This window comes from Suncus etruscus, chromosome 8 (assembly GCF_024139225.1).
Source record: "Suncus etruscus isolate mSunEtr1 chromosome 8, mSunEtr1.pri.cur, whole genome shotgun sequence".
Lineage (NCBI taxonomy): Eukaryota > Metazoa > Chordata > Mammalia > Eulipotyphla > Soricidae > Suncus > Suncus etruscus.
In genome coordinates, this window is record NC_064855.1 from 122023067 (window position 1) to 122042487 (window position 19421).

Sequence of the window (19421 nt, forward strand, 5' to 3'; positions counted from 1 at the left end):
TCCATGGAGTACGTATGTTGCATCAAGGGGCCTAGGTGACATTAAGGGTTTGGGGTGTCATTAAGGAACTGGGGTGGCCTTCCAACTTTTCCTTTGCAGAATTCCATGATTTTACAAATGGAGTTTCCTTAATCATTGTTTTTTTGTTAGGTTTGATTTTGCTTGTGTTAATGTCTGGAGTTTATGATCCTTAATAAATGGTATATCTATCATGTCTTTTTTGTTATCTCTTTGTGGACTAGAAAACATGGTAATAAACCCACATACAAATTGTTTTTATTGTAAGCACTAAGACTTGATAAAGAGGTTGAGATTGCTACAAATTTCCTTCCAATACAGCAAGAGAAAGTTAGCAATGATTAGAAGAAAAATATTACAAAACTGAAGGTCATTTATCTAAAGTTTACAGGGGATTCTTGGAGAACTTTTTTATTTTATTTTATTTTATATATTACCCTTACTTTTTTTTCCCCCCTTACATTTTGATCGACCTTAATTTGAAGAGCTGTTTAGATTCCTGGTTCAAATGTATAAACCAGAAATTCCCTTGATAACGATTTCTTAAGACAGCTTGCAGATGGAATCTCAGGCAATATTCTCACCTGAGCCATGAAACTTCAGACCCCAAAACCAGGACAGTGGTGATCATCAGTTCTGCTTCTTAGCTCCTTCCAAGAAAAATGGCTGAAATCTTGCACATTAACTGTCTTTTATATTAAAAGTATGAAGTTGATCCTTCCTTCTTTTTTTCTCCTGCGATAAAACTATAATCCTCTAAATCCTCTTTTCTGAGTTCACTCTGTCTTTGTAATAAACTCTTACTGCTTCCTCTGCTGCTATCAATCTTCAAGAATTTTGGATGTATGAAAAGAAAACATCTGCCTTCCTATAAAAAGAGAACTCAGAGAGAGCAGCTTGGCCATAGACCATACGGGAACCATGATTGGATGGGGTTACAATGAGCTCTATTTTGTTTGTTGGTTTGATTTTTATTTTGGGGGGAACATATTCTTCTGTGTTCAGGGGCTACTCCTGATCCTGTACTCACGAATAATTCCTGCTGGTGCTGGGGAGACCATAAAGGATGTCAGAAATAGAAATTTGGCTATGTGCAAGGCAAATGTCTTATAGGCTGTACTACTGCTCTGGCCCCAAGAGGGCTCGTTTTCATGGGATCACTCCCTAAAAATCTATTTTCAAGTAAATATAGTTAAGAGGCGACAGAAACCTCACCTCAGGGCAGCCATTTCCCTTGGAGTGGAAATTACTTTCACTTCCTCCTCCATGCGTGTTCCCGATATTGGAAGGAGAAGCTGGACTTTCTGGGACTTTCCAAGCTCACGTCTATCAAGAAAGCTTGAATCATGGTAGGAACGCCCAGTCAACCCCACGGAACTTTCCTTTCCACTCAGATACTGAGATGTTGTCAGGAAATATCAGCACAGGTTTTCCTCAGGCCTTTCAGTTAAGACTAGCAGGTCTGGGCTTCTGTGGAAGCCAATGCTTTGGGGCCCTCTCAGGCTCATCTGTGGTACTTTCGACAACATGCATTATCCATGCAAGAGAGAGCGTCTTCCTTGGGGCTGGAAGGTGATGCATTCACCAAAGGGCTGGAACAATGAGACTGATATTCCTACAGGTTCCCTAAGGTTCTGTTCTCTTCAGTGCTCTGCCATTGAAGCTTCCTTTTGGAGAGCTGAGACGACGTCACTTTCATCTCTGCTATCACTGGACTCACTTCTAGTTCTTGAAGTGACCCTGAGAGCTCATTTTAACATCAGGTCTAGATTAAGACGAGCAGAAAAGAAAAAGAAAAAAGAAAAAAAAGCGAAAAAAACAGCATGTATAAAGAATGTATATGAATGTACATATGTGATTATATTTTTGTGTGACTACACACATGTTTATTTAGATAAATCTCCCAACACACCAGGGGAATATTACTGAATATAAAATTATTTACCAAAATAAGAACTGTCGAATTATTTTAATATATTCTTTAAGGGTTTGAAAAATAAATGGAGCTTCTAGCTTTATATTAATCTGAGAAAACTCTACTTGGAAAACATGATCCAAGTGTCCTTGGGCTGCTCTCAAATGGTGCTCAGAAGGTCTGGGGGGATTATCTCAATCAATTAGGCCTTTCTGTCACCATGGGGGCACTCAGAGGCCTCCTAGTGATGCTCTAGAAATCATATGGTCTATGGGTACTACCCAGTGATGGTTGGTATCTCCATCCCCTCTAATATTCTTTTCTTAAATTTTTGATTTTTTTTTTTGCTTACAATACCATGGATAATGGTTTCTCATGGGCATAATTATAAAATCACATCTATCACCAGTGTTCCCATGTACCTCTGCTCCCTCTCCCCTACTTCTTCACTTCCCTCACCCAACTTGATTGTATGTATCAGTTTCCCCTTTGATCTTGCTGTGTAATTTTAAGTCCCTCGTATAAGAGGTCATTCTGCTTCTGTCTCTTTCATTCTGACTCACTTCACTCATTCGTCCTGGGTCAGCCGCATGCAAGGCAAACGAACTACTGCTGTGCTAAGACTCCGGCCATCTAATTTTATTTTGATTTCAGTCACATTTCTTCTTTGGCCTGAATTCTTGAGAGCTTTATTAAAAGACAAAAATATGAAGAGTGACTCTCAACCAGGAAATATTTCTCTATTATCATTGCTGCAGGTTCCCGATGACTTCCTTCCCAACTGCTACAAACCGCTGAGGCATATTCACACACTGAGGAAATCAAGAACTGGAAAAAATAGAAACTTCCTACTAAATAGCCTTCCTGAGAAAGTCTTGGGAGCTCTGTTAATGTTCGTATATCTTCATGCACTCCCTCTTCTTGAGTTTGGAAATATCCTTCCACGTCTCTGGATTTCCCCGTAGGAATGATGAGACCGGGAAACTGTAATATTCTTTTTTTTTTTTGGCTGGGATTTTAGGATTTCCAGCTGCATAAAAATAGCCCTTTCCATTTCCGCGTGTCCTCTCTTATTTCTTGGAGCAGAGTTTTATAGTTTTCTTCCATTCCTATTTGCCACACCACAGAGAATGGCACACATCACAAAGAATGAGAACAAACAGTGCTGGCGGGGATGTGGAGAGAAAGGAACCCTTATCCACTGCTGGTGGGAATGCCGTCTAGTTCAACCTTTATGGAAAGCAATATGGAGATTCCTCCAAAAACTGGAAATCGAGCTCCCATATGATCCAGCTATACCACTCCTAGGAATATACCCTAGGAACACAAAAATACAATACAAATATCCCTTCCTTACACCTATATTCATTGCAGCACTATTTACCATAGCAAGACTCTGGAAACAACCAAGATGCCCTTCAACAGACGAATGGCTAAAGAAACTGTGGTACATATACACAATGGAATATTATGCAGCTGTCAGGAGAGATGAAGTCATGAAACTTTCCTATACATGGATGTACACAGAATCTATTATGCTGAGTGAAATAAGTCAGAGAGAGAGAGAGAGAAAAACGCAGAATGGTCTCACTCATCTATGGGTTTTAAGAAAAATGAAAGACATTCTTGCAATAATAAATTTCAGACACAAAAGAGAAAAGAGCTGGAAGTTCCAGCTCACCTCAGGAAGCTCACCACAAAGAGTGATGAGTTTAGTTAGAGAAATAACTACATTTTGAACTGTCCTAATATTGAGAATGTATGAGGGAAATGCAGAGCCTGTTTAGAGTACAGGCAGGGGTCGGGTGGGGAGGAGGGAGATTTGGGACATTGGTGATGGGAATGTTGCACTGGTGATGGGTGGTGTTCCTTTTATGACTGAAACCCAAACACAATCATGTATGTAATCAAGGTGGTTAAATAAAATAAATAAATAAATAAATTTTCAAAAATAAAAAAAAAAAAGAAATAGCCCTTTCCTCTTGCCGCAATTCAGAAATGTAGCCACCAGATGTCGCCCTCGCCCCATCCCCAGGCAGGCCCAACAACCAACCTAGCTGGCTCCCAGCTTGCACCAGAAATGCAGCATTTGCTCAGAATTTTCCAAATATGTTTGATCTGTGTTGTCAGTAACCCCCAGAAAATCAACTTTGAAGTCTCCCCCTTTAAAAAATGTCTCTATGGGAAGCAGAAGCATCAAGTTGGGCATCTTTTATTCTCTCTCTCTCTTTCTCTCTCCACCAAGGGGCAATTTTCCTGCTTTGTTACTATGGTACCCACAGCCTGTGAGATGCTGCTGGGATGTTTGCTGAAGGCTTGTTCCCTCCCGAGGACAGGTAAGCCATCAAGGATTTCTCTAGAGAGTTCTAGAACAAAGGGGGGGGGCGTGTGCAGAGGGGAAGCCCGCTTAATTACTGGTGGGGACATCCCTGGCTCCAAGCAGGTCCCCGCCCCTGGCTTGGAAGATGAAGAAACCGCCTTCAGATAAGGAGATTGTAATAAATCACTTCTAAGTGGTCCTGAGCTGGGAAATGGAGCTCACCCTGGAAAATAAAATCAGCTTAGGATTGTCTAACGATTCAAGGCAGGTGTCAATGGAGAGATGGCTGAGTTCTGCCCAATTAGTCTTGCAGACAGGCCTTCCAATGGGCAGGCTTGATTTTGAACCAAAAACACAGGAGAGAGTGGAAGATACTTCTAGAACTTCTAGAACCCAACACAGTTGACTGAAGTCTGGGATCTCTTCAATTCTTTTCATTGTGTGTGTGTGTGTGTGTGTGTGTGTGTGTGTGTGTGTGTGTGTGTGTGTGTGTAGTGGGGTGGGAACATCTGGTTAATGCTTAGGTACAAAGATAACGCTTAGAAATAAGAATGTTCTGCATATTTTTAATAGTATTAATGTTGTTGTTATTTTGATGAATGACTGTTATTCAAATAACAGTATGTTTGAAACCATCCTACTTAGAACCAGAGTATTTGAGGCATAAAACACTAAAACTAGTCATTTTGACTATAATCACACAAAACTCTTATTGACTTAAAATATTGGCGGGGGGGGGGGGGAGGAAGTACCAGGCCTGGCTGTGATCAGACTTGCTCCTGGTTCTGTGGTCAGCGATTACTCCTGGCAGTTTTCAAGGTTCCAAATACAAGAGGCAGAGATAGAACCTGATTTAGTTGTGGGCAAGGAAAGAGTCTCAGCCATTGTCCTGTCTCTCTGGTTCCAGTTTGAAGCTTGTTAGTGATCTTGATGCGTTATTTGGGTAGCTGGTTGGAGTCTGAGAGATCAAAGCATGTCTTAAAAGAGCGTCAATGGAAGTGAGTGGAAGGAGTCCTCAGAACTACTATATATTTTGCTCTATCAGAGGGACCTGACCATAAGATGCACATAGTTTTAGATGAGGAAAACAAGAGCTGTCAGGAGATAGTGGCTGGGAATAACCACCCTGTGAGGTCAAAGTATATTTACAATAAGCCAGTCCATAGCTGGTTAAACATACTTACCTAACTTTTTTTTCTTTATATCAGAAAAAGTAATTTTTTAAATACTTTTCCTTTAATATAAAAAAGTAAAATGTCCCCTCACTCAGGCTTCACCTCCAAGCGGCATTCTTTCCATAAGACACACACATTTCCCCCCCCCCATCTCTTTTTTGGGGGAGTGGAAGTTTGACTTGTGGTATGAAAAATACAGTACACCCCTGTCAAGCTCTTCAGAGGTGATTAAGAAAAACATCACCTGGGCAGGGTGAAAAAACATGTCACGGAGCCTTTGGAGCCCAGTGAGTCAGAGCCCCATGCACTGACATCCTCTCTGTGCTGGGAACTTAGATCCAGAAAGATTCTACTGGAACTTTGCAGCAAAGAATAACTCTAACCTTCCAAAGAGATGAATTTAAGGAATGTCCTTCAGCAGGAGAACTTCTGTCATATTTACTTAATAGGAAAAAGACTCCATTGACTCCTTCGATGCCTGATGCCACATGCTCCTTTTTTTCCAGCCTCCACAGGCAACTACACAATTTATTAATGTAGAAAAAACACGAGTTCCTGGGACAAATCTTCAGATCGAGCTCCAGGAGGAGCTTCTTTCAAAAGGTTCATAGGGTTCATGGAAGGCCATTCTTTCTGCATTCCTGTTGCACATTGAAGCCACAATAAGTACACACTTGTCTAGGAAGTAAGGCATTTTTGCCTGCATGAGTGTCTGTGAGAGATGAGCCTCTGAAGATATGATGTTGAGGAATTCTCACAGGCCTTCAAGTCTTTGGCTTTATCCAGTGGTTCCTGGATGCTCTTCTCCAGAATAACTTCTTCCCAAAGAAGGGAGATTATTATTCCCAAAGGGAGATTATTTTTGTCCAAGAACAGCAGAGTAACCATCAGTGGCAATGAGTTGCATTAAGAGAAATATCATCCTGTTTTTTTAGGTGGCATCTTATTTTACCTAAAACAAAGATCATCCCTGGTTCCTTTGAATGTTTGTTTGCAACTTGGATTTACCCCCAAACAGAGATCTCTTTCTTGTAAATCTTTTTTTTCCTTACTGCCCCTTATTGGTCTTTGGACTCAATAAAAAGGCAATTCTGGCAGCCAGCTGGTTCTCCATACTAAGCAGAAGACTGCCAGACTACACGTGTTTCACCCTCAGCCTGGTTTAGATTATTTCAAGCACAACCCTGATTCAGATTCATTCACTTGGGCTTGGAGATAAGGCACATGGGGTGATTTTACTCCAGTTAAATACTAGGAGTAAAGCTTCCAAATATCCTGGCTCTGAGGTTGGAAGTGATTGTGGCCCGTTGTTATGAGGTTATACTTGGTCGAGGGAGGAGAGGCTCTGTCTTTAGAAAATCAATACCTTTCTATCAAGGTTTTCCCAGAGCCCAACATCCACAACCAAAGGATTTTCTTTGCATATGCAGGACTAGATTTACAGGTCAGTAGCGTCCCAGAGATTAGAATGAGATTCTTACAGAAGTTTCTGGACATTCATGAAATTTTTCTCTGAATACAAAGTCAAGTGCAATGACACTATTATAAGGTGTAGAAGCTGCATTTACAAAATTCACAAGCAACTGAAGAATCAAAATGTGGAGCATAAAGAGAGGGGACCCCACCTTCTGCCCACTGGGGGCTGTGAGAGTATGTGAGGGATGGAGGTAGAAACTTTCAAAACTTTGATCTCAGATTTAGGCATGCAGGATATAGATGATGCAGATATGTGCCTTGCTTTTAACCTGAGACATCTGATTTCTTTGACCCCCCCCCCCAAGAAAGTGTGTTCTTGGGGGAAAGTTCAAGAGCAGTAGAGAAGGTTGGAGGGACAGTACAGAAGTTGAGGTACTTGCTTTGCATGCTGCTGACCTGAGTTCTATTCCCTCACCACATTTGTTTGCCTGAGCACTTCCAGGAGTGTTTCTGATGTGCAGAGCCAGGAGTAAGCCTAGAGCATCATTATGTGTGGACCCAAATGAGCTAGTAAAGAGCATACAAACACATCCCCAAGTGTGATGACTCGTAGGTCCCTAAAGTCATTTTTCACTCACTGAGTCAAGAACTGAAAGCCTTATTCTGGTGCCAGTTTTGCTAGTTTTATATAAAAGTCATATAAATTGATAGCATTTGACTGGAGAATGTGAAATATGGTTCAAAAGTTATATATTGATGTTGTTTTCTCCCTACTTCTTTCCCTTTTTTTTTTGGTTTTTGGGCCACACCCTGTGACGCTCAGGGGTTACTCCTGGCTATGCGCTCAGAAGTTGCTCCTGGCTTCTTAGGGGACCATATGGGACACCGGGGGATCGAACCGCGGTCCGTCCTAGGCTAGCGCAGGCAAGGCAGGCACCTTACCTCCAGCGCCACCGCCCGGCCCACTTCTTTCCCTTTTTAATTCTTTTCTTTCTCCCTTCCATCCAACCTTCCTTATCTTTTACTTCCTTTCTTCTCTTTCCTTCCATCCTTTTCTTCCTTCAATTCTTTCCACTTTATTTCCTCTCCCTTCCTTTCTCTCCCGTTTCTTCTTCCTTTCTCCCCTTCCTTCCTCCATACTCCTTCCCTCCCTCCCTCTCTACCTTCTCTTCTTCCTTCCACTCTTCCTCCCTTGCTTCCTTCCTCTTTCCTCTTTCTCTCCCTACTTCTCTCCCTCTCTTCCTCCCTCAATTTCTTACCTCCATCTTTTCACTCCATCCTTCTTTCCTTCTTCCCTTTCTTCCTAAATTCCTTTCTCCCTTTCTTCCTCTGAGTTCCACCAACCCCTTTCTTTCACACTATGAATATTGCCTACTGACATACCTGTGCCTCTCCCTTATCTGTAATACTCTAAGGAAACACATGTGGACAAAGTATTTCTGTTGCTAATTCACTAAAGAGGAGAGGATGCCTTGAGAGGGAACATCATCATAATGTAGGACAAACTCTTCAGTTTCCTAACCTTCAGTCAGATGCTCTTCTGTCCAGGTTAAAGAGTATAAACCTTCTTACCCAGTTCTTAGAGTTGGTCTTTAGGGGAAATTTGGGGATCTTAGGCTACAGCTTATTTTACCTAAAACAAAGGTCATCCCTAATTCCTTTGCATGTTTGTTTACAACTTGGATTGACCCCAAAACACAAATTGTTTTATTTGTAATCCTGACTGGTACTGGCTCAGGAAAGCCTGAGCTATCTGCCCTTACTCTGTCCTTACTGACCCACCCAGGGTGGTCTCTGAACTCAATAAAAATGACAATTCTGGCAGGCAGCTGGTGGAAATATGAGGTCGAAGACTGCCAGACTACACATGTCTCACTTTCAGCTGGATTCGGTGACCTGGATTCAGACTCGGTCACCTGGGCTTGGAGATAAGGCGCATATGGTGATTTTACAAAGGGGTTTCCTGCTGGTGGCTCATTACTTATAATAGCAGGAAACACGGGCAGGCTGGTAAGATAATTCTACATGCAGTAGTCTTCCAAGTGATTTTATAAAGTCTAATAAAATAAAGGGATTTTAATATTTCTTTATGTGTGTGTATGTTTTTGGGTCACAGCGGTGGTGCTCAGGACTTACTCCTGGCTCTGCACTAAGGGACACTCCTGGTAATTTTATGAGGTGCTGGAATCAAGCCAAGTCAACAGCATGCAATGCAAACACCTTCTGGTCCCAGACTTTTCATATTTCTGGATAGCTATCACACTTCTTTATTCTTAAAACCTGAAAATTAAGTAGCCTAAAACACAAACCACAGCTTTGCAAGGATATCACATGTCTCTTTCTCACTAAGAAAGGCAAATTCCCCTCAGTCTGACCATCACACACCCCACCCGTGGCAAGTTCCTGGTTTTCTCCTCTGTCTGCACATCACTGGCCCGAGAGGCAGTCAGCTTCTAATCCTTCATCTTAAGTAGCCGTGATTATATAAATACCCTGAACTGAATGCTGATGTTGGTCTGTTGCCCAACCTGGATCAGTTGCTGGATGTCATAAACTTGCCTAACGGGAACTACAAAATCAAGGAGCATCTATCTGATCTCTAACCCACAAACCTGGGGCACATAGAGAGAAGTTTTAGGCATTTCTTCATTTGGGGACCACATTCTTTGAAGCTTGGGACTTCCTCCTAGTTCCGAGTTGAGGAATAACTTCTGGCTGACTAGAGAAGGGGCACCTTCTAAGGTGATAGGTGATAGCCATATGCAAACTGTGCATTTTACCTGCTTGAATATAAAAATCTTTATGCTTTTGATACCAACTGAAGATAATCTCATAGAATGCCTCTTGTGCTTACAGGGGAAGGAGGGATCCCCTTCTCCTGGAAGTGGCCCTGGTCAGCAGCTTGGGGCATGCTGACTGTATGATCTTGTCCTTCAACCCTGGACCCTAAGACTATGCATTTTTTTTTAGCACTGTAAAGAGAAGCCCTTCTTCCACCCTCCGTTTTTAAGTTAACCAAAGAGAATGCTGAGCCTCATCTAGGCCAATCTGAACATCTCCTCTGCTCTCTCTCATTTTCTGCTCTAGAGTATCCTTTCCATAAAGAAGCGGCCGTGGCTGGAGGTGCAGGAGATGGTGCCCTTCGTGCAGGTGAGCTGTGGAGTGTGGGAGAATGGTCTTTGTAAGGCTTCTGTGAAGGACGAGCTTGGAAAACTACTAGCTGAATCTCAAGGTGACCTCAACGGGCAGAGTGAGCACATCCCCTGAGAGGGCCCTGGTACTGTACCTGTGCAGATGAAACTGGACAGGCCCCCATAGATAACTTCATCATTGTCGGGCAATATGAACGGACACCGCGTCTGAACCTCCAAACAGTATTGCTTGCAAGGAATGGTCTTCCTGCAGTTAAACTGTGCGACCTCGAAATACTGTGAGCAGAGCCAGGCTTTGTAGACAATCTGGAAGGAGAGAGAGAGAGAGAAGAGAGAGAGGACATCAGAACCAGGGTGGACTGATAATAGTTCTGCCTCTAAGAAGGGTCAGGCTGTCTTTTATGAGGACATACTGTGGTTTCAAGTGGATCATAAAAAAAAATCTCCAGCCCAAATCGCATTATTTGCACAGTGCATATTATTTGCATACTATTATTTGCACATTAGCACCAAGCAACACCAAGGGATATGTAGGATCCTTTAGCACCATACCAAACTGAGATTAGGCCCTTAAGAGAATGCAAAAGATGTGGGTTTTTTATTTGTGCTAGATTATTGCTGAAACCCAGGGCTGAAGCTGTACCTGAAGGTTTAAAAAAGAAAAAAAAAGCCAACGAAGAGGAAGAAAATACAAAGACTAGGCAAGAGAAGAAGAAGGTTGATTGAAAGCTGGGGAGGTGACCCAGAGAGCTCCTCTGTAATGCGCCCAGAAGGCGCTAGGTGGCGCCGAGGCCATACTATGAGACTAGCCAGGTGGGCCCATGAACCAGAGTAACTTTGTGGGGGACAGAACAGAACCTACACAGAAACCTCATCCCAGCCATGGAGTGACCCTCTGAGATGCTCCTTGGAAAGGCTACACCAGGCACGTTTGATAAGCTTTGATCCCAAGGCATAAGCGTGAAAAGATTATGATTTCTCTGGTCTGTTTTTAATAGTGTTTTTTTTTTACCTCCCCACAATTTTTTTTAATTTACATTAAAAAATACATCACATAGTTGACCACAATATATTTATTTCCAGATAAGTTATTTCCAGAGCAAAGTTATTTAAAAATAAAGAAAGAAATGTTTAAATAGAGAAGGAAGAAAATTAAAACAAAAAGAAGTACAAGACAAGGACATTTGTGAATATTATTTGATCAGTTTTTCAATATCTTTTTTAAAAAATGAAAATAAATCCTGGGAGAAAAGCTTCACCCACCTTTGCTAATACAAGAAAGAAGCCAAGCCTAATGTCAAAATAAAACAGAGTTCCCATGGCAAGCATAGATGGCTCTAATTTGGATAATTTTCATGCAGGGACAGGACGTGGTTGCTTTGTCTAGGGCAAATGCAGGCTGGGAAAGCTCTTCGATGTGGAAAACTTCTATAACCGTTCTGAGCTCAGTTTCTACATCAAGAAAATGGGGTAGATACTGACCCCTACAGGATTCAGTGTCTGGAATAAGATGAGGCAACTCATATAGAGTGCCTGGAACAACTTCCAACAGATAAGCATCTCTCAAGGCTGGTGGCCACATACATCCCCATTGTTTTTGCTACAGTGTCCCTAGTCCCATTCTTTCTCAGCTCACTCCATTCAAGCAGGCCCCATGGTCATTTCTAAGGCAAGTATTTGTGGCATCTGTGGTTGAATGCAAGTAAAACATAAGGTTTATAGGCTGAAGAGATAATACAGTGGCTTGCCTTGTATGTGGCCAAAGCCAGGTGCTGGTCTTGTCTGTAGCCAGCCTGATTTAGACCCCTGGTCTCCTGTGCCAACCAGAAGTGAATCCTAAGCACCTCCAGGTGTGACCCCAAATAAACAAGGCATCAGGTTTATGATAGTGATGAAGAAGAGCAATGATGACAAGGATTGCCTTTGAGGTCATTGATGTAGGCCATTTGACAGAACTTCGTCTTCCAAAAGCCAAGGGGAGAAGTGGAAATAAAAAAAGACAAACTCTACACTCAAAGGAAAAACATTCCCAGAGAATTTTTCAGGAGCCCCTAACCATGTGTCAGGGGAAGCTGCAGGAGTTTAATGTTTCTGGTCCCTGGGACTCTCATTTTGTAGAGGGGAAGTGAAACTGTTTCTGTGTATTACATCAATTTTAGCTCAAATTTACAATCTGTCTTTATCTGCATCAAAGACCAAAAGATAAATCCGGTGCATCCTACTCAGAAAACATCCATATGTGCTAATAATGCTAAAATCATAGTGGGTGTCTGTTCATAACATGAAAATGTCATGTTGCCTGGATGGAATTCTCAGTAGATGCAGAAGTTAACTACTAGTCATGCTTTGCATATTAAAAAATAAATATGTAATGGAAAACAGTGGAACACCCCAGATTTGAACCTAAAATATATGGGTGCCACCCAAATGCATGTTTTGGAAGTGTACCATTTTACCCCAAACTCTATTTTAGAGGAACTCAAGACATTACAGGGCCAGTGTAGAGGTTAATCTGAAAGCATTACAGATAGCATGAACCTGGTCATTGTCCTTCTGCTATCAGAGAGAATGTGATGAGTTTTTATTCATAACTCAGGTTTATGAGTTCAATCAAGATGAAACTGGTCTTTGATGAAGTGACCTTGCAGGGATAGATGGAACAGTAATGAAATTTGGACATCAATTTTCAGATATTGGAAAGTGATTGTATTTGCAGTGGTCAATGGTTTGTATCATCATGTAATTTGGTGGGCCAACATGCCATGAGATATTTCTGAATAAAAGTCTTCATAAATAGTTCTGAACTTAAGGGCATATATTGAGCACTTCAGTAGACAAGGAAAATAATAGTTTCTGGAAAGGTTAAAGATGACTAAGGAAAATCTTAAAATGAGCACCATCTTAAAATTAGCTGGGGGTGGGACTAGGAGCCTTGGGGGTACATTGTGGCCAGCAAAGTCTAAAAGAATCTTTATTTTTTAAAATAAAAAAGATTAAATGACTTTGAAGTTGTCCTTTGGGGGAGTTGGATATGTTTTTCAAATACCACTGACATTTGCATAATCGGACATAATATGTAAGACCTGACATTTATGATGGAAATCAAAGCAATGCTGGGATCTCATTTCTGATTGCTGGTTCTGATTTCTTTTTATAATGCCAGAAGAAGCATAATTTGTGTATTTGGAAAGCTCTAGCCATGAGAAGATCCCATTGGAAGGAAAACTCCATTCTGTGTATATCTCAACTCTAGACATACTAGTCTGAACTTTGACTCAGTGGCAGAAAGAATGCTCTGAATTGGATGATGTTGCCAGCATGAGACACATCAACATCTTTTGTCTTTTAGGGTGAAACTCCAGGAATTGGCAAGCATTTTTATGAATCAAACTATGCTCTCTTTTCTCTTCCAAGTTTATTTTTGTGAATAATCAGATTTCACTGTTTTTCAAACAGCATGTTCTATCCTGTTCTAGTAACCCCTGCTTTCAAAAAAAAACAAAAAAAAAACTTCTCTTTCTCTCAGACTCAGAATCACCCAAAATCTCCTTGGACATACATAATCCCACTGTTTCTTAAGTCCCTTTAGCTCTGTCATCTTGAGAAGACGCAATTTTTAGTTTAGGTCCTAAGTGCTATTCCTTTAATTTTGTTTATGCATTTTTTACTTAAAAATGTAGCAAACAGGGTCCTGAGCAATAGCGCAGTGGTAGGGTATTTGCCTTGCACGCAGCTAATCCAGGACAGACCTCAGTTCAATCCTTGGTATTCCATATGTTCCCCTAAGCCAGGAACGATTTCTGAGCGCATAGCCAAGAGTAACCCCTGAACGTCACCAGGTGTGGCCCAAAAACAAACAAAAAAAGTAGCAAGCCATCCAAGCCCATTTTGCTAAGTTCTAGACTATAGTTTTGAAGTTCTAGACTATAGTTCTCTCATGCAGAAATGATGTCCGCCAAACTCTGCATCTTTATGAAGAAGCATTGACCACCCCACATGGCTCACTCTAATCTAAGTTCCTAAAGTCATAAAAGTTCCCTTGTTGTTTTCCTTATATAAGTGAGTTGCCTGGGTTTATGAAAAACAAGAGGACAAAAATCAGAGGGAGACAGAGAAAGGGCATTCTTGGGGTGGCATGATCCAGAGCTGTTCAGAAGTTCCACAAGATGTGGTTCTGTAGGGTCCTTCATCTCTTACAGAGGGAAGAGCTTCAACTGAGAGAGATGCCCTTGTCAGACCCAATAAGATGCTGCATTAGAAAGGGAGAGAACTAAAAGGCTCGGAAGCACTTCCTAGTGTCTCCTGAGTATGTCTGAGGAGTAGAAGTCCAGAAAGTTCAAGGTTTTATGAGGATGCTAAACTAAAAGGAAGAAAAAGATGATTTTATTTTTTTGTAAAGTACTACATGGTTTTGAACAAAAGTACATGATGAAAAATGAGCCATTTTCATTTGTAAGGACTCCACAGAGAAAGGAGCACCAGGAATCTTGACTTTAATGGTGCAACCTTCTTGCCCCCCCCTCCCCCAGATACTGGCTTTAGGATTTATTTCTTCAGGTATCCCAGAATAGTAGGAAAGATCATCGGATGCTCAACCGTCATTTGGAGAAGGAATCAAAAATCAATATGGCAGGTCCTCAATAGCAAATGAATGACTCAATGCTCTGTTCCCACTTCCCCAAGGAGGACCTGTGATTTTTTTAGAGGACATCATGTTGACCAGCTAATGACACCACAGAAAGATGTATCCACCTCTTTTCATTGAGTCCCTCAGGGATGAGTCATAATAACACAAATATTTTGTCTGGATAGTTTTCCAGCACACAGGAGGTAGGAACGGTTCTTAAAACAGCAAAAGAAGAGACCCAAGTCAGAATGTCATTCTGACAATACATAGGTGACAACGACAGTTCTCCTCATTTGCTATTTTTCACTCATTGGAGTACTTGAACTGTATTTGGAGAAACATTTTACAAACAAAGACATTGAATTCTATAGGTACATTGTACCATGGTGTGGAATCCATGTCTGCACCCCTAAATTAACACTGTTACCTTTAGATCCCCCAGAAATTGAAACTCATCTTTGAGGACATGGGGAAATAGTTAAAAAATGTGAAAACATGGAAGTTGACTTTCTCAGGTGGGGTTTAGCTCAGAGTATATCTTGCTAGATGACTCATTTTAGAGTAGAAAAGAGCTGGACAGCATCAGAGTTGAGAATAGTAATACATATTTGACTTCCAGAGGAAATACATAATTGGGAAAATCCATTGTTTTCTTTGGAAGACAGCTACTAAGTGTAATTTAATCATAATCCTTGGGGTTGGTTTCTTCCTTAAATTACTACATTTTAGAACTGGAATCATAAAAATTTCCTTTGAAATTACATTCAGGGGCCAGAGAGATAGCATGGAGGTAAGATGTTTGCCTTGCATGCAGAGGGTTGGTGGTTCAAATCCCGGCATCCCACATGGTCCCTCAAGCCTGTCAGGGGCGATTTCTGAGCGCAGAGTAAATCCTGAGAGCTGCCGGGTGTGACCCAAAAAAAACAAAAACAAAAAGAAATTACATTCAATGGGTTGCAAGATTGATGGCTAAATTTCTGCAGTTGACTTTGGTGCTTAGTCTGGAATCACCTGTGGGTAATCATCCTGGTCAGGACAGTGAGGTGAGGAGAAGGGACACAGTCTCAGAGAACTGGGACCTGCTTCCTGCTCTTTCTAGGTCTCCAGTAACGCTGATCCTTACTTCAAAGCCATTAATAGTTTTCAGAGAAGCTTTGTAATAAAGAAGCAGAAATTTGGGGGTTGACAGTCTCAGGAAATAGATAGATGGAAGCTGTCTTGGCACCACAGTTATGGGGAAGGATGTGATCCTGTCTCTCTGGAAGGAAATGAATGCTTTTTGTGCAACTGAGGTTCACTGAAAGTAGCTCTGGTTATTACTGAAAAGGTGGGATGCTTGCATTGTCAGGGCCGACCTGAGTTTAATATCTGCTACCCTATCTTGTACCATCTGATCCCCACCAGGAATAAATTCCTGAGCACAGAGTGAGGAGTAAGCCATGAGCAGTCAGGTATGACAAAATTAAAAAAGAAGCAAGTCATTTCCCAGAATATGAAAATACAGATTTTAAGAGCACTATGCCCCTTTAGGTTTAACTTAGCACTAATCAAGAGTCTAGAGTTGTCAATAGTTGAGTGTTAGGAAATGTAAGATATACAATGGAATATAAAAAGGTGAAATTCTGCCATCACAACATTGATGGACCTAAAATTCCAAGCTTAGTGAAATAAGTTAGATGGAAAACCACCACTGTAGGATTTTACTCATATGTGGTAGATCAAGAACTAAAACACAAGAAACTCAATGCAATGAAGATGATAACAATAAAAATGGTGAGAAACAAAAGGGAATTGTGGAAAATGAGGTAGAATAATTGGGTCAGATGAGTCAACTCTATGATGATGGGTGGGAATGAGGTTTCTGGTGAACATCATATAGCATTCACAGATATTTTTATAGTGAAGAAAATCTGAAATCTCTGTAATATAAAAACACTCTTACGTAAATAAATAGAATGACCAGGCTTAACAGGATAATATAAAAACAGATAACAGATAATATAAAAACACTCTTATGTAAATAAATAGAATGACCAGGCTTAACAGGATAACAGGACTGTCATAATACCATGCCAATCTACAACATGTCTCATTTCCTAGGCTTAATCAAGGCAAAAGGCTACCACAAAATTGATAAACGATCAAAATGTTCTAAGATGAATATCTTGCTAATTGTAGCTGGAAATCTATCTTTTAAATCTGCTTGCCACCCTCCCCCAAGTATGTCCATATTTTAGAGATACAAATCAGATTTATGTTGCAAATATATCTCACACTGCCCTGAAAAGTCAAATTAGTTATCATTTTAATTACTAAAACTAATGTCAAATTTTGAAAATGGTTGTGATATTTGTATTAGAATTTTTTTAGAGAAGGTTTTTCCTTTGCCAATTATTGCCAACTCTATTCACATCGACAGCTTGTGTTGGTACATTTTATCAGATCCTTTTATGTTGATTCACATTCTGAGTTTTGAATGTGGGGGGTAAAATGATTGGTTATGTAAGCAATAGTCTGGGACCACAGCTCCTCCAGCAAATGCACTTGGAAGTACAAAGCATGTTGTGATGATTACAAGTGCAGGTGGCTGTCAGGATATATTTTCAGAGTCATGTCTCTGCAGAACTCCTTCCTTCATCTATGTCAGAGTCTGCTGAAAGCATATTTCATGTAGAAGTTGCATATACAGATGCAAGAGATACAAAAGGAAAGGGAATTTCCACCTAGAGATGGTCTCAGTCTTCTGCAGAAAATAATAGAAGATGGAGAGAAGACCAGACCCAGGTCCACTTTGTGTCTCCACTTTGTGTCTTTTCTCTCGGTCTAGATCTTAGAGCAATTTGCTGAATAAAGGCCAACTCTCTTTCCATTTCCTTTTGAATCATGCTATAACTCTTGGCCTATACCATGCATTTCAAGAACTCTTCTGGTTTTCTGCTAGAATGCTGCAGGATTCCGAGCTCCCAATCCATATCCCAGCCCCAGCCCAGGACCTTATGAAGAACCACGGGGGCTTGCCAGATTTGGGAAGCGACCTCTCCAGGCTCCAGTTCGGGACTCTGTCCAGGACCTCACAGCTGACGCACTGGACTCACAATAAGCTATCAAGAAGTGCCGTGGGACACCCTAGAGCTCCTAACTCAGATTTCCAAATGAGCATTGAGTGCAAGGGTCCATTTCTCCCCAGGGTCCCCAGCATTTGGATATCACCAAGACTTTTTTCTAAAGTTCCTTAAACTGGACAGGAATAAACAAAAGCTTATTTTGCAGATCATCTGCAAAGCAGTACCTAGAACTGAAGTAGAATTCCTGAAGCAGAGGTTTCTGCCAAACTCATTATCACGGAAGTGCCTGGATCCTATTAAAATACAGCTTGAAAACAACAGTGAGGAAAATGTTGATTCTGAGGCTTCAGCAATTTAGGATATCAATAATGGTTTGGACACATGGGTGATTAGTCCTTTAAAACATAGAAATGGACTTGGTCTTTAGACAAGAATCTGAAACTTGTCTTAAGCTTAGAGAGCAGTAATATTTTCAACATGGAAGGAGAAAGAAATAATATACTAGATAAATAATATGCTAGATAGTCTTTATTTTGTAGGGCTTTTATAGGAATTCACAGAGCACTTGAGTGCTATTATCCAGGATCTATGGTCTATTTAGAAAATACCAATGCATCCAGTAGAATAATAATAAGTAATCAGTGCATTCAGTAGAAATTCAGATGCATTCATTTACCCACAAACTAAAAAGAATAGGACTTATTATTTCCAATTTTTAAAACACATAAAAATAAATATGTGATTTTTATCACTAGATAAAGTGAATGCCTATCTTTGTCTTGGGAAATTTGAAGTATTAAAGTAAAATTAGTTGTCAAACAATTCAGTAACTTTACATAGCTGCATACTTGATAATGCTAGAATATAAAATACTATGGTACAGATATAAAGTTTTTATTTCTTTGCAAGATTATCAGGATATTTCAGCATAGTGCAAGACTACAACTTTAGGGGCCAGAACAATTATACAGTGGGGATAGAGCATTTCGCTTGCACAGAGTTAACCTGAGCTTGATCAGCATCCCATATTGTCCTCAAGGTCACAAGAGGAGCGATTCCTGAGCAGAGAGTAAGGAGTAATCTTTAAGCACTGCCATGTTTGACCCCCAAACAAAACAAAACAAAACAATCAAGCAAAAGACTCCTCTCTACTCATATCAAAGTCACAAGTTATACATTCCGACAATAATGACCTAATTGCTCAAAGAAGGCATTGCTGACCATCCGTTGAATAGGGTTTTCACATTTTTTTCCATGCATGTGAGAACGCATCATGGGAAAATCACAAATTTCCTGACCACACTCCATCGCTGATTTCCGCTAGTCATGGATTTTTACTCAGTCTAAATGTGCCCTGCCACTGAGGAATGGGAACAAGTCATGTGATTGTTCTCTCAACACTCTGAGCCCAAAAGTGCCTTCTCCTATGGACTGAGCTGTATTGTTTGACCCTTGGCTCTTGAGAGGGGTCATTTCCTTCAGCCTGGTCTCTTCAGACTGACAGAAGGTGCCAACGATTGCACCATGTAGCACTTCACAGAGTCAGAGAGTTGACTTCCAATTAGGGCGCAGAGAAGTGCAGCATCCAGAAACAGCAGGAGAGAACTGATTTTGAAGTGCGCTGGCTTCCAAGGTCCTGCTCAGTCTGTCTGTTCATCCCAAATCATCAAGAAAAACCTGATTAAGGGCCTGGAAGTTACGATGCTCGAGAGCAGGGCAGGATCAAAGATGAA

General features: G+C 40.9%; 2 protein-coding genes across 2 annotated transcripts in view; both read right to left on the reverse strand.

Moving 5' to 3' along the window:
- The window catches only part of NALF1 (NALCN channel auxiliary factor 1), a 796223-nt gene that overhangs the window by 238582 nt on the left and 538220 nt on the right, over positions 1-19421 (reverse strand). Inside the window, 1 exon segment of the mRNA XM_049778122.1 lies at positions 10131-10302. Within this exon segment, the coding sequence (XP_049634079.1) occupies positions 10131-10302 (172 nt within the window).
- LIG4 (DNA ligase 4) overlaps positions 1-19421 on the reverse strand; it is an 861775-nt gene that overhangs the window by 21118 nt on the left and 821236 nt on the right. The window lies entirely within an intron of this gene.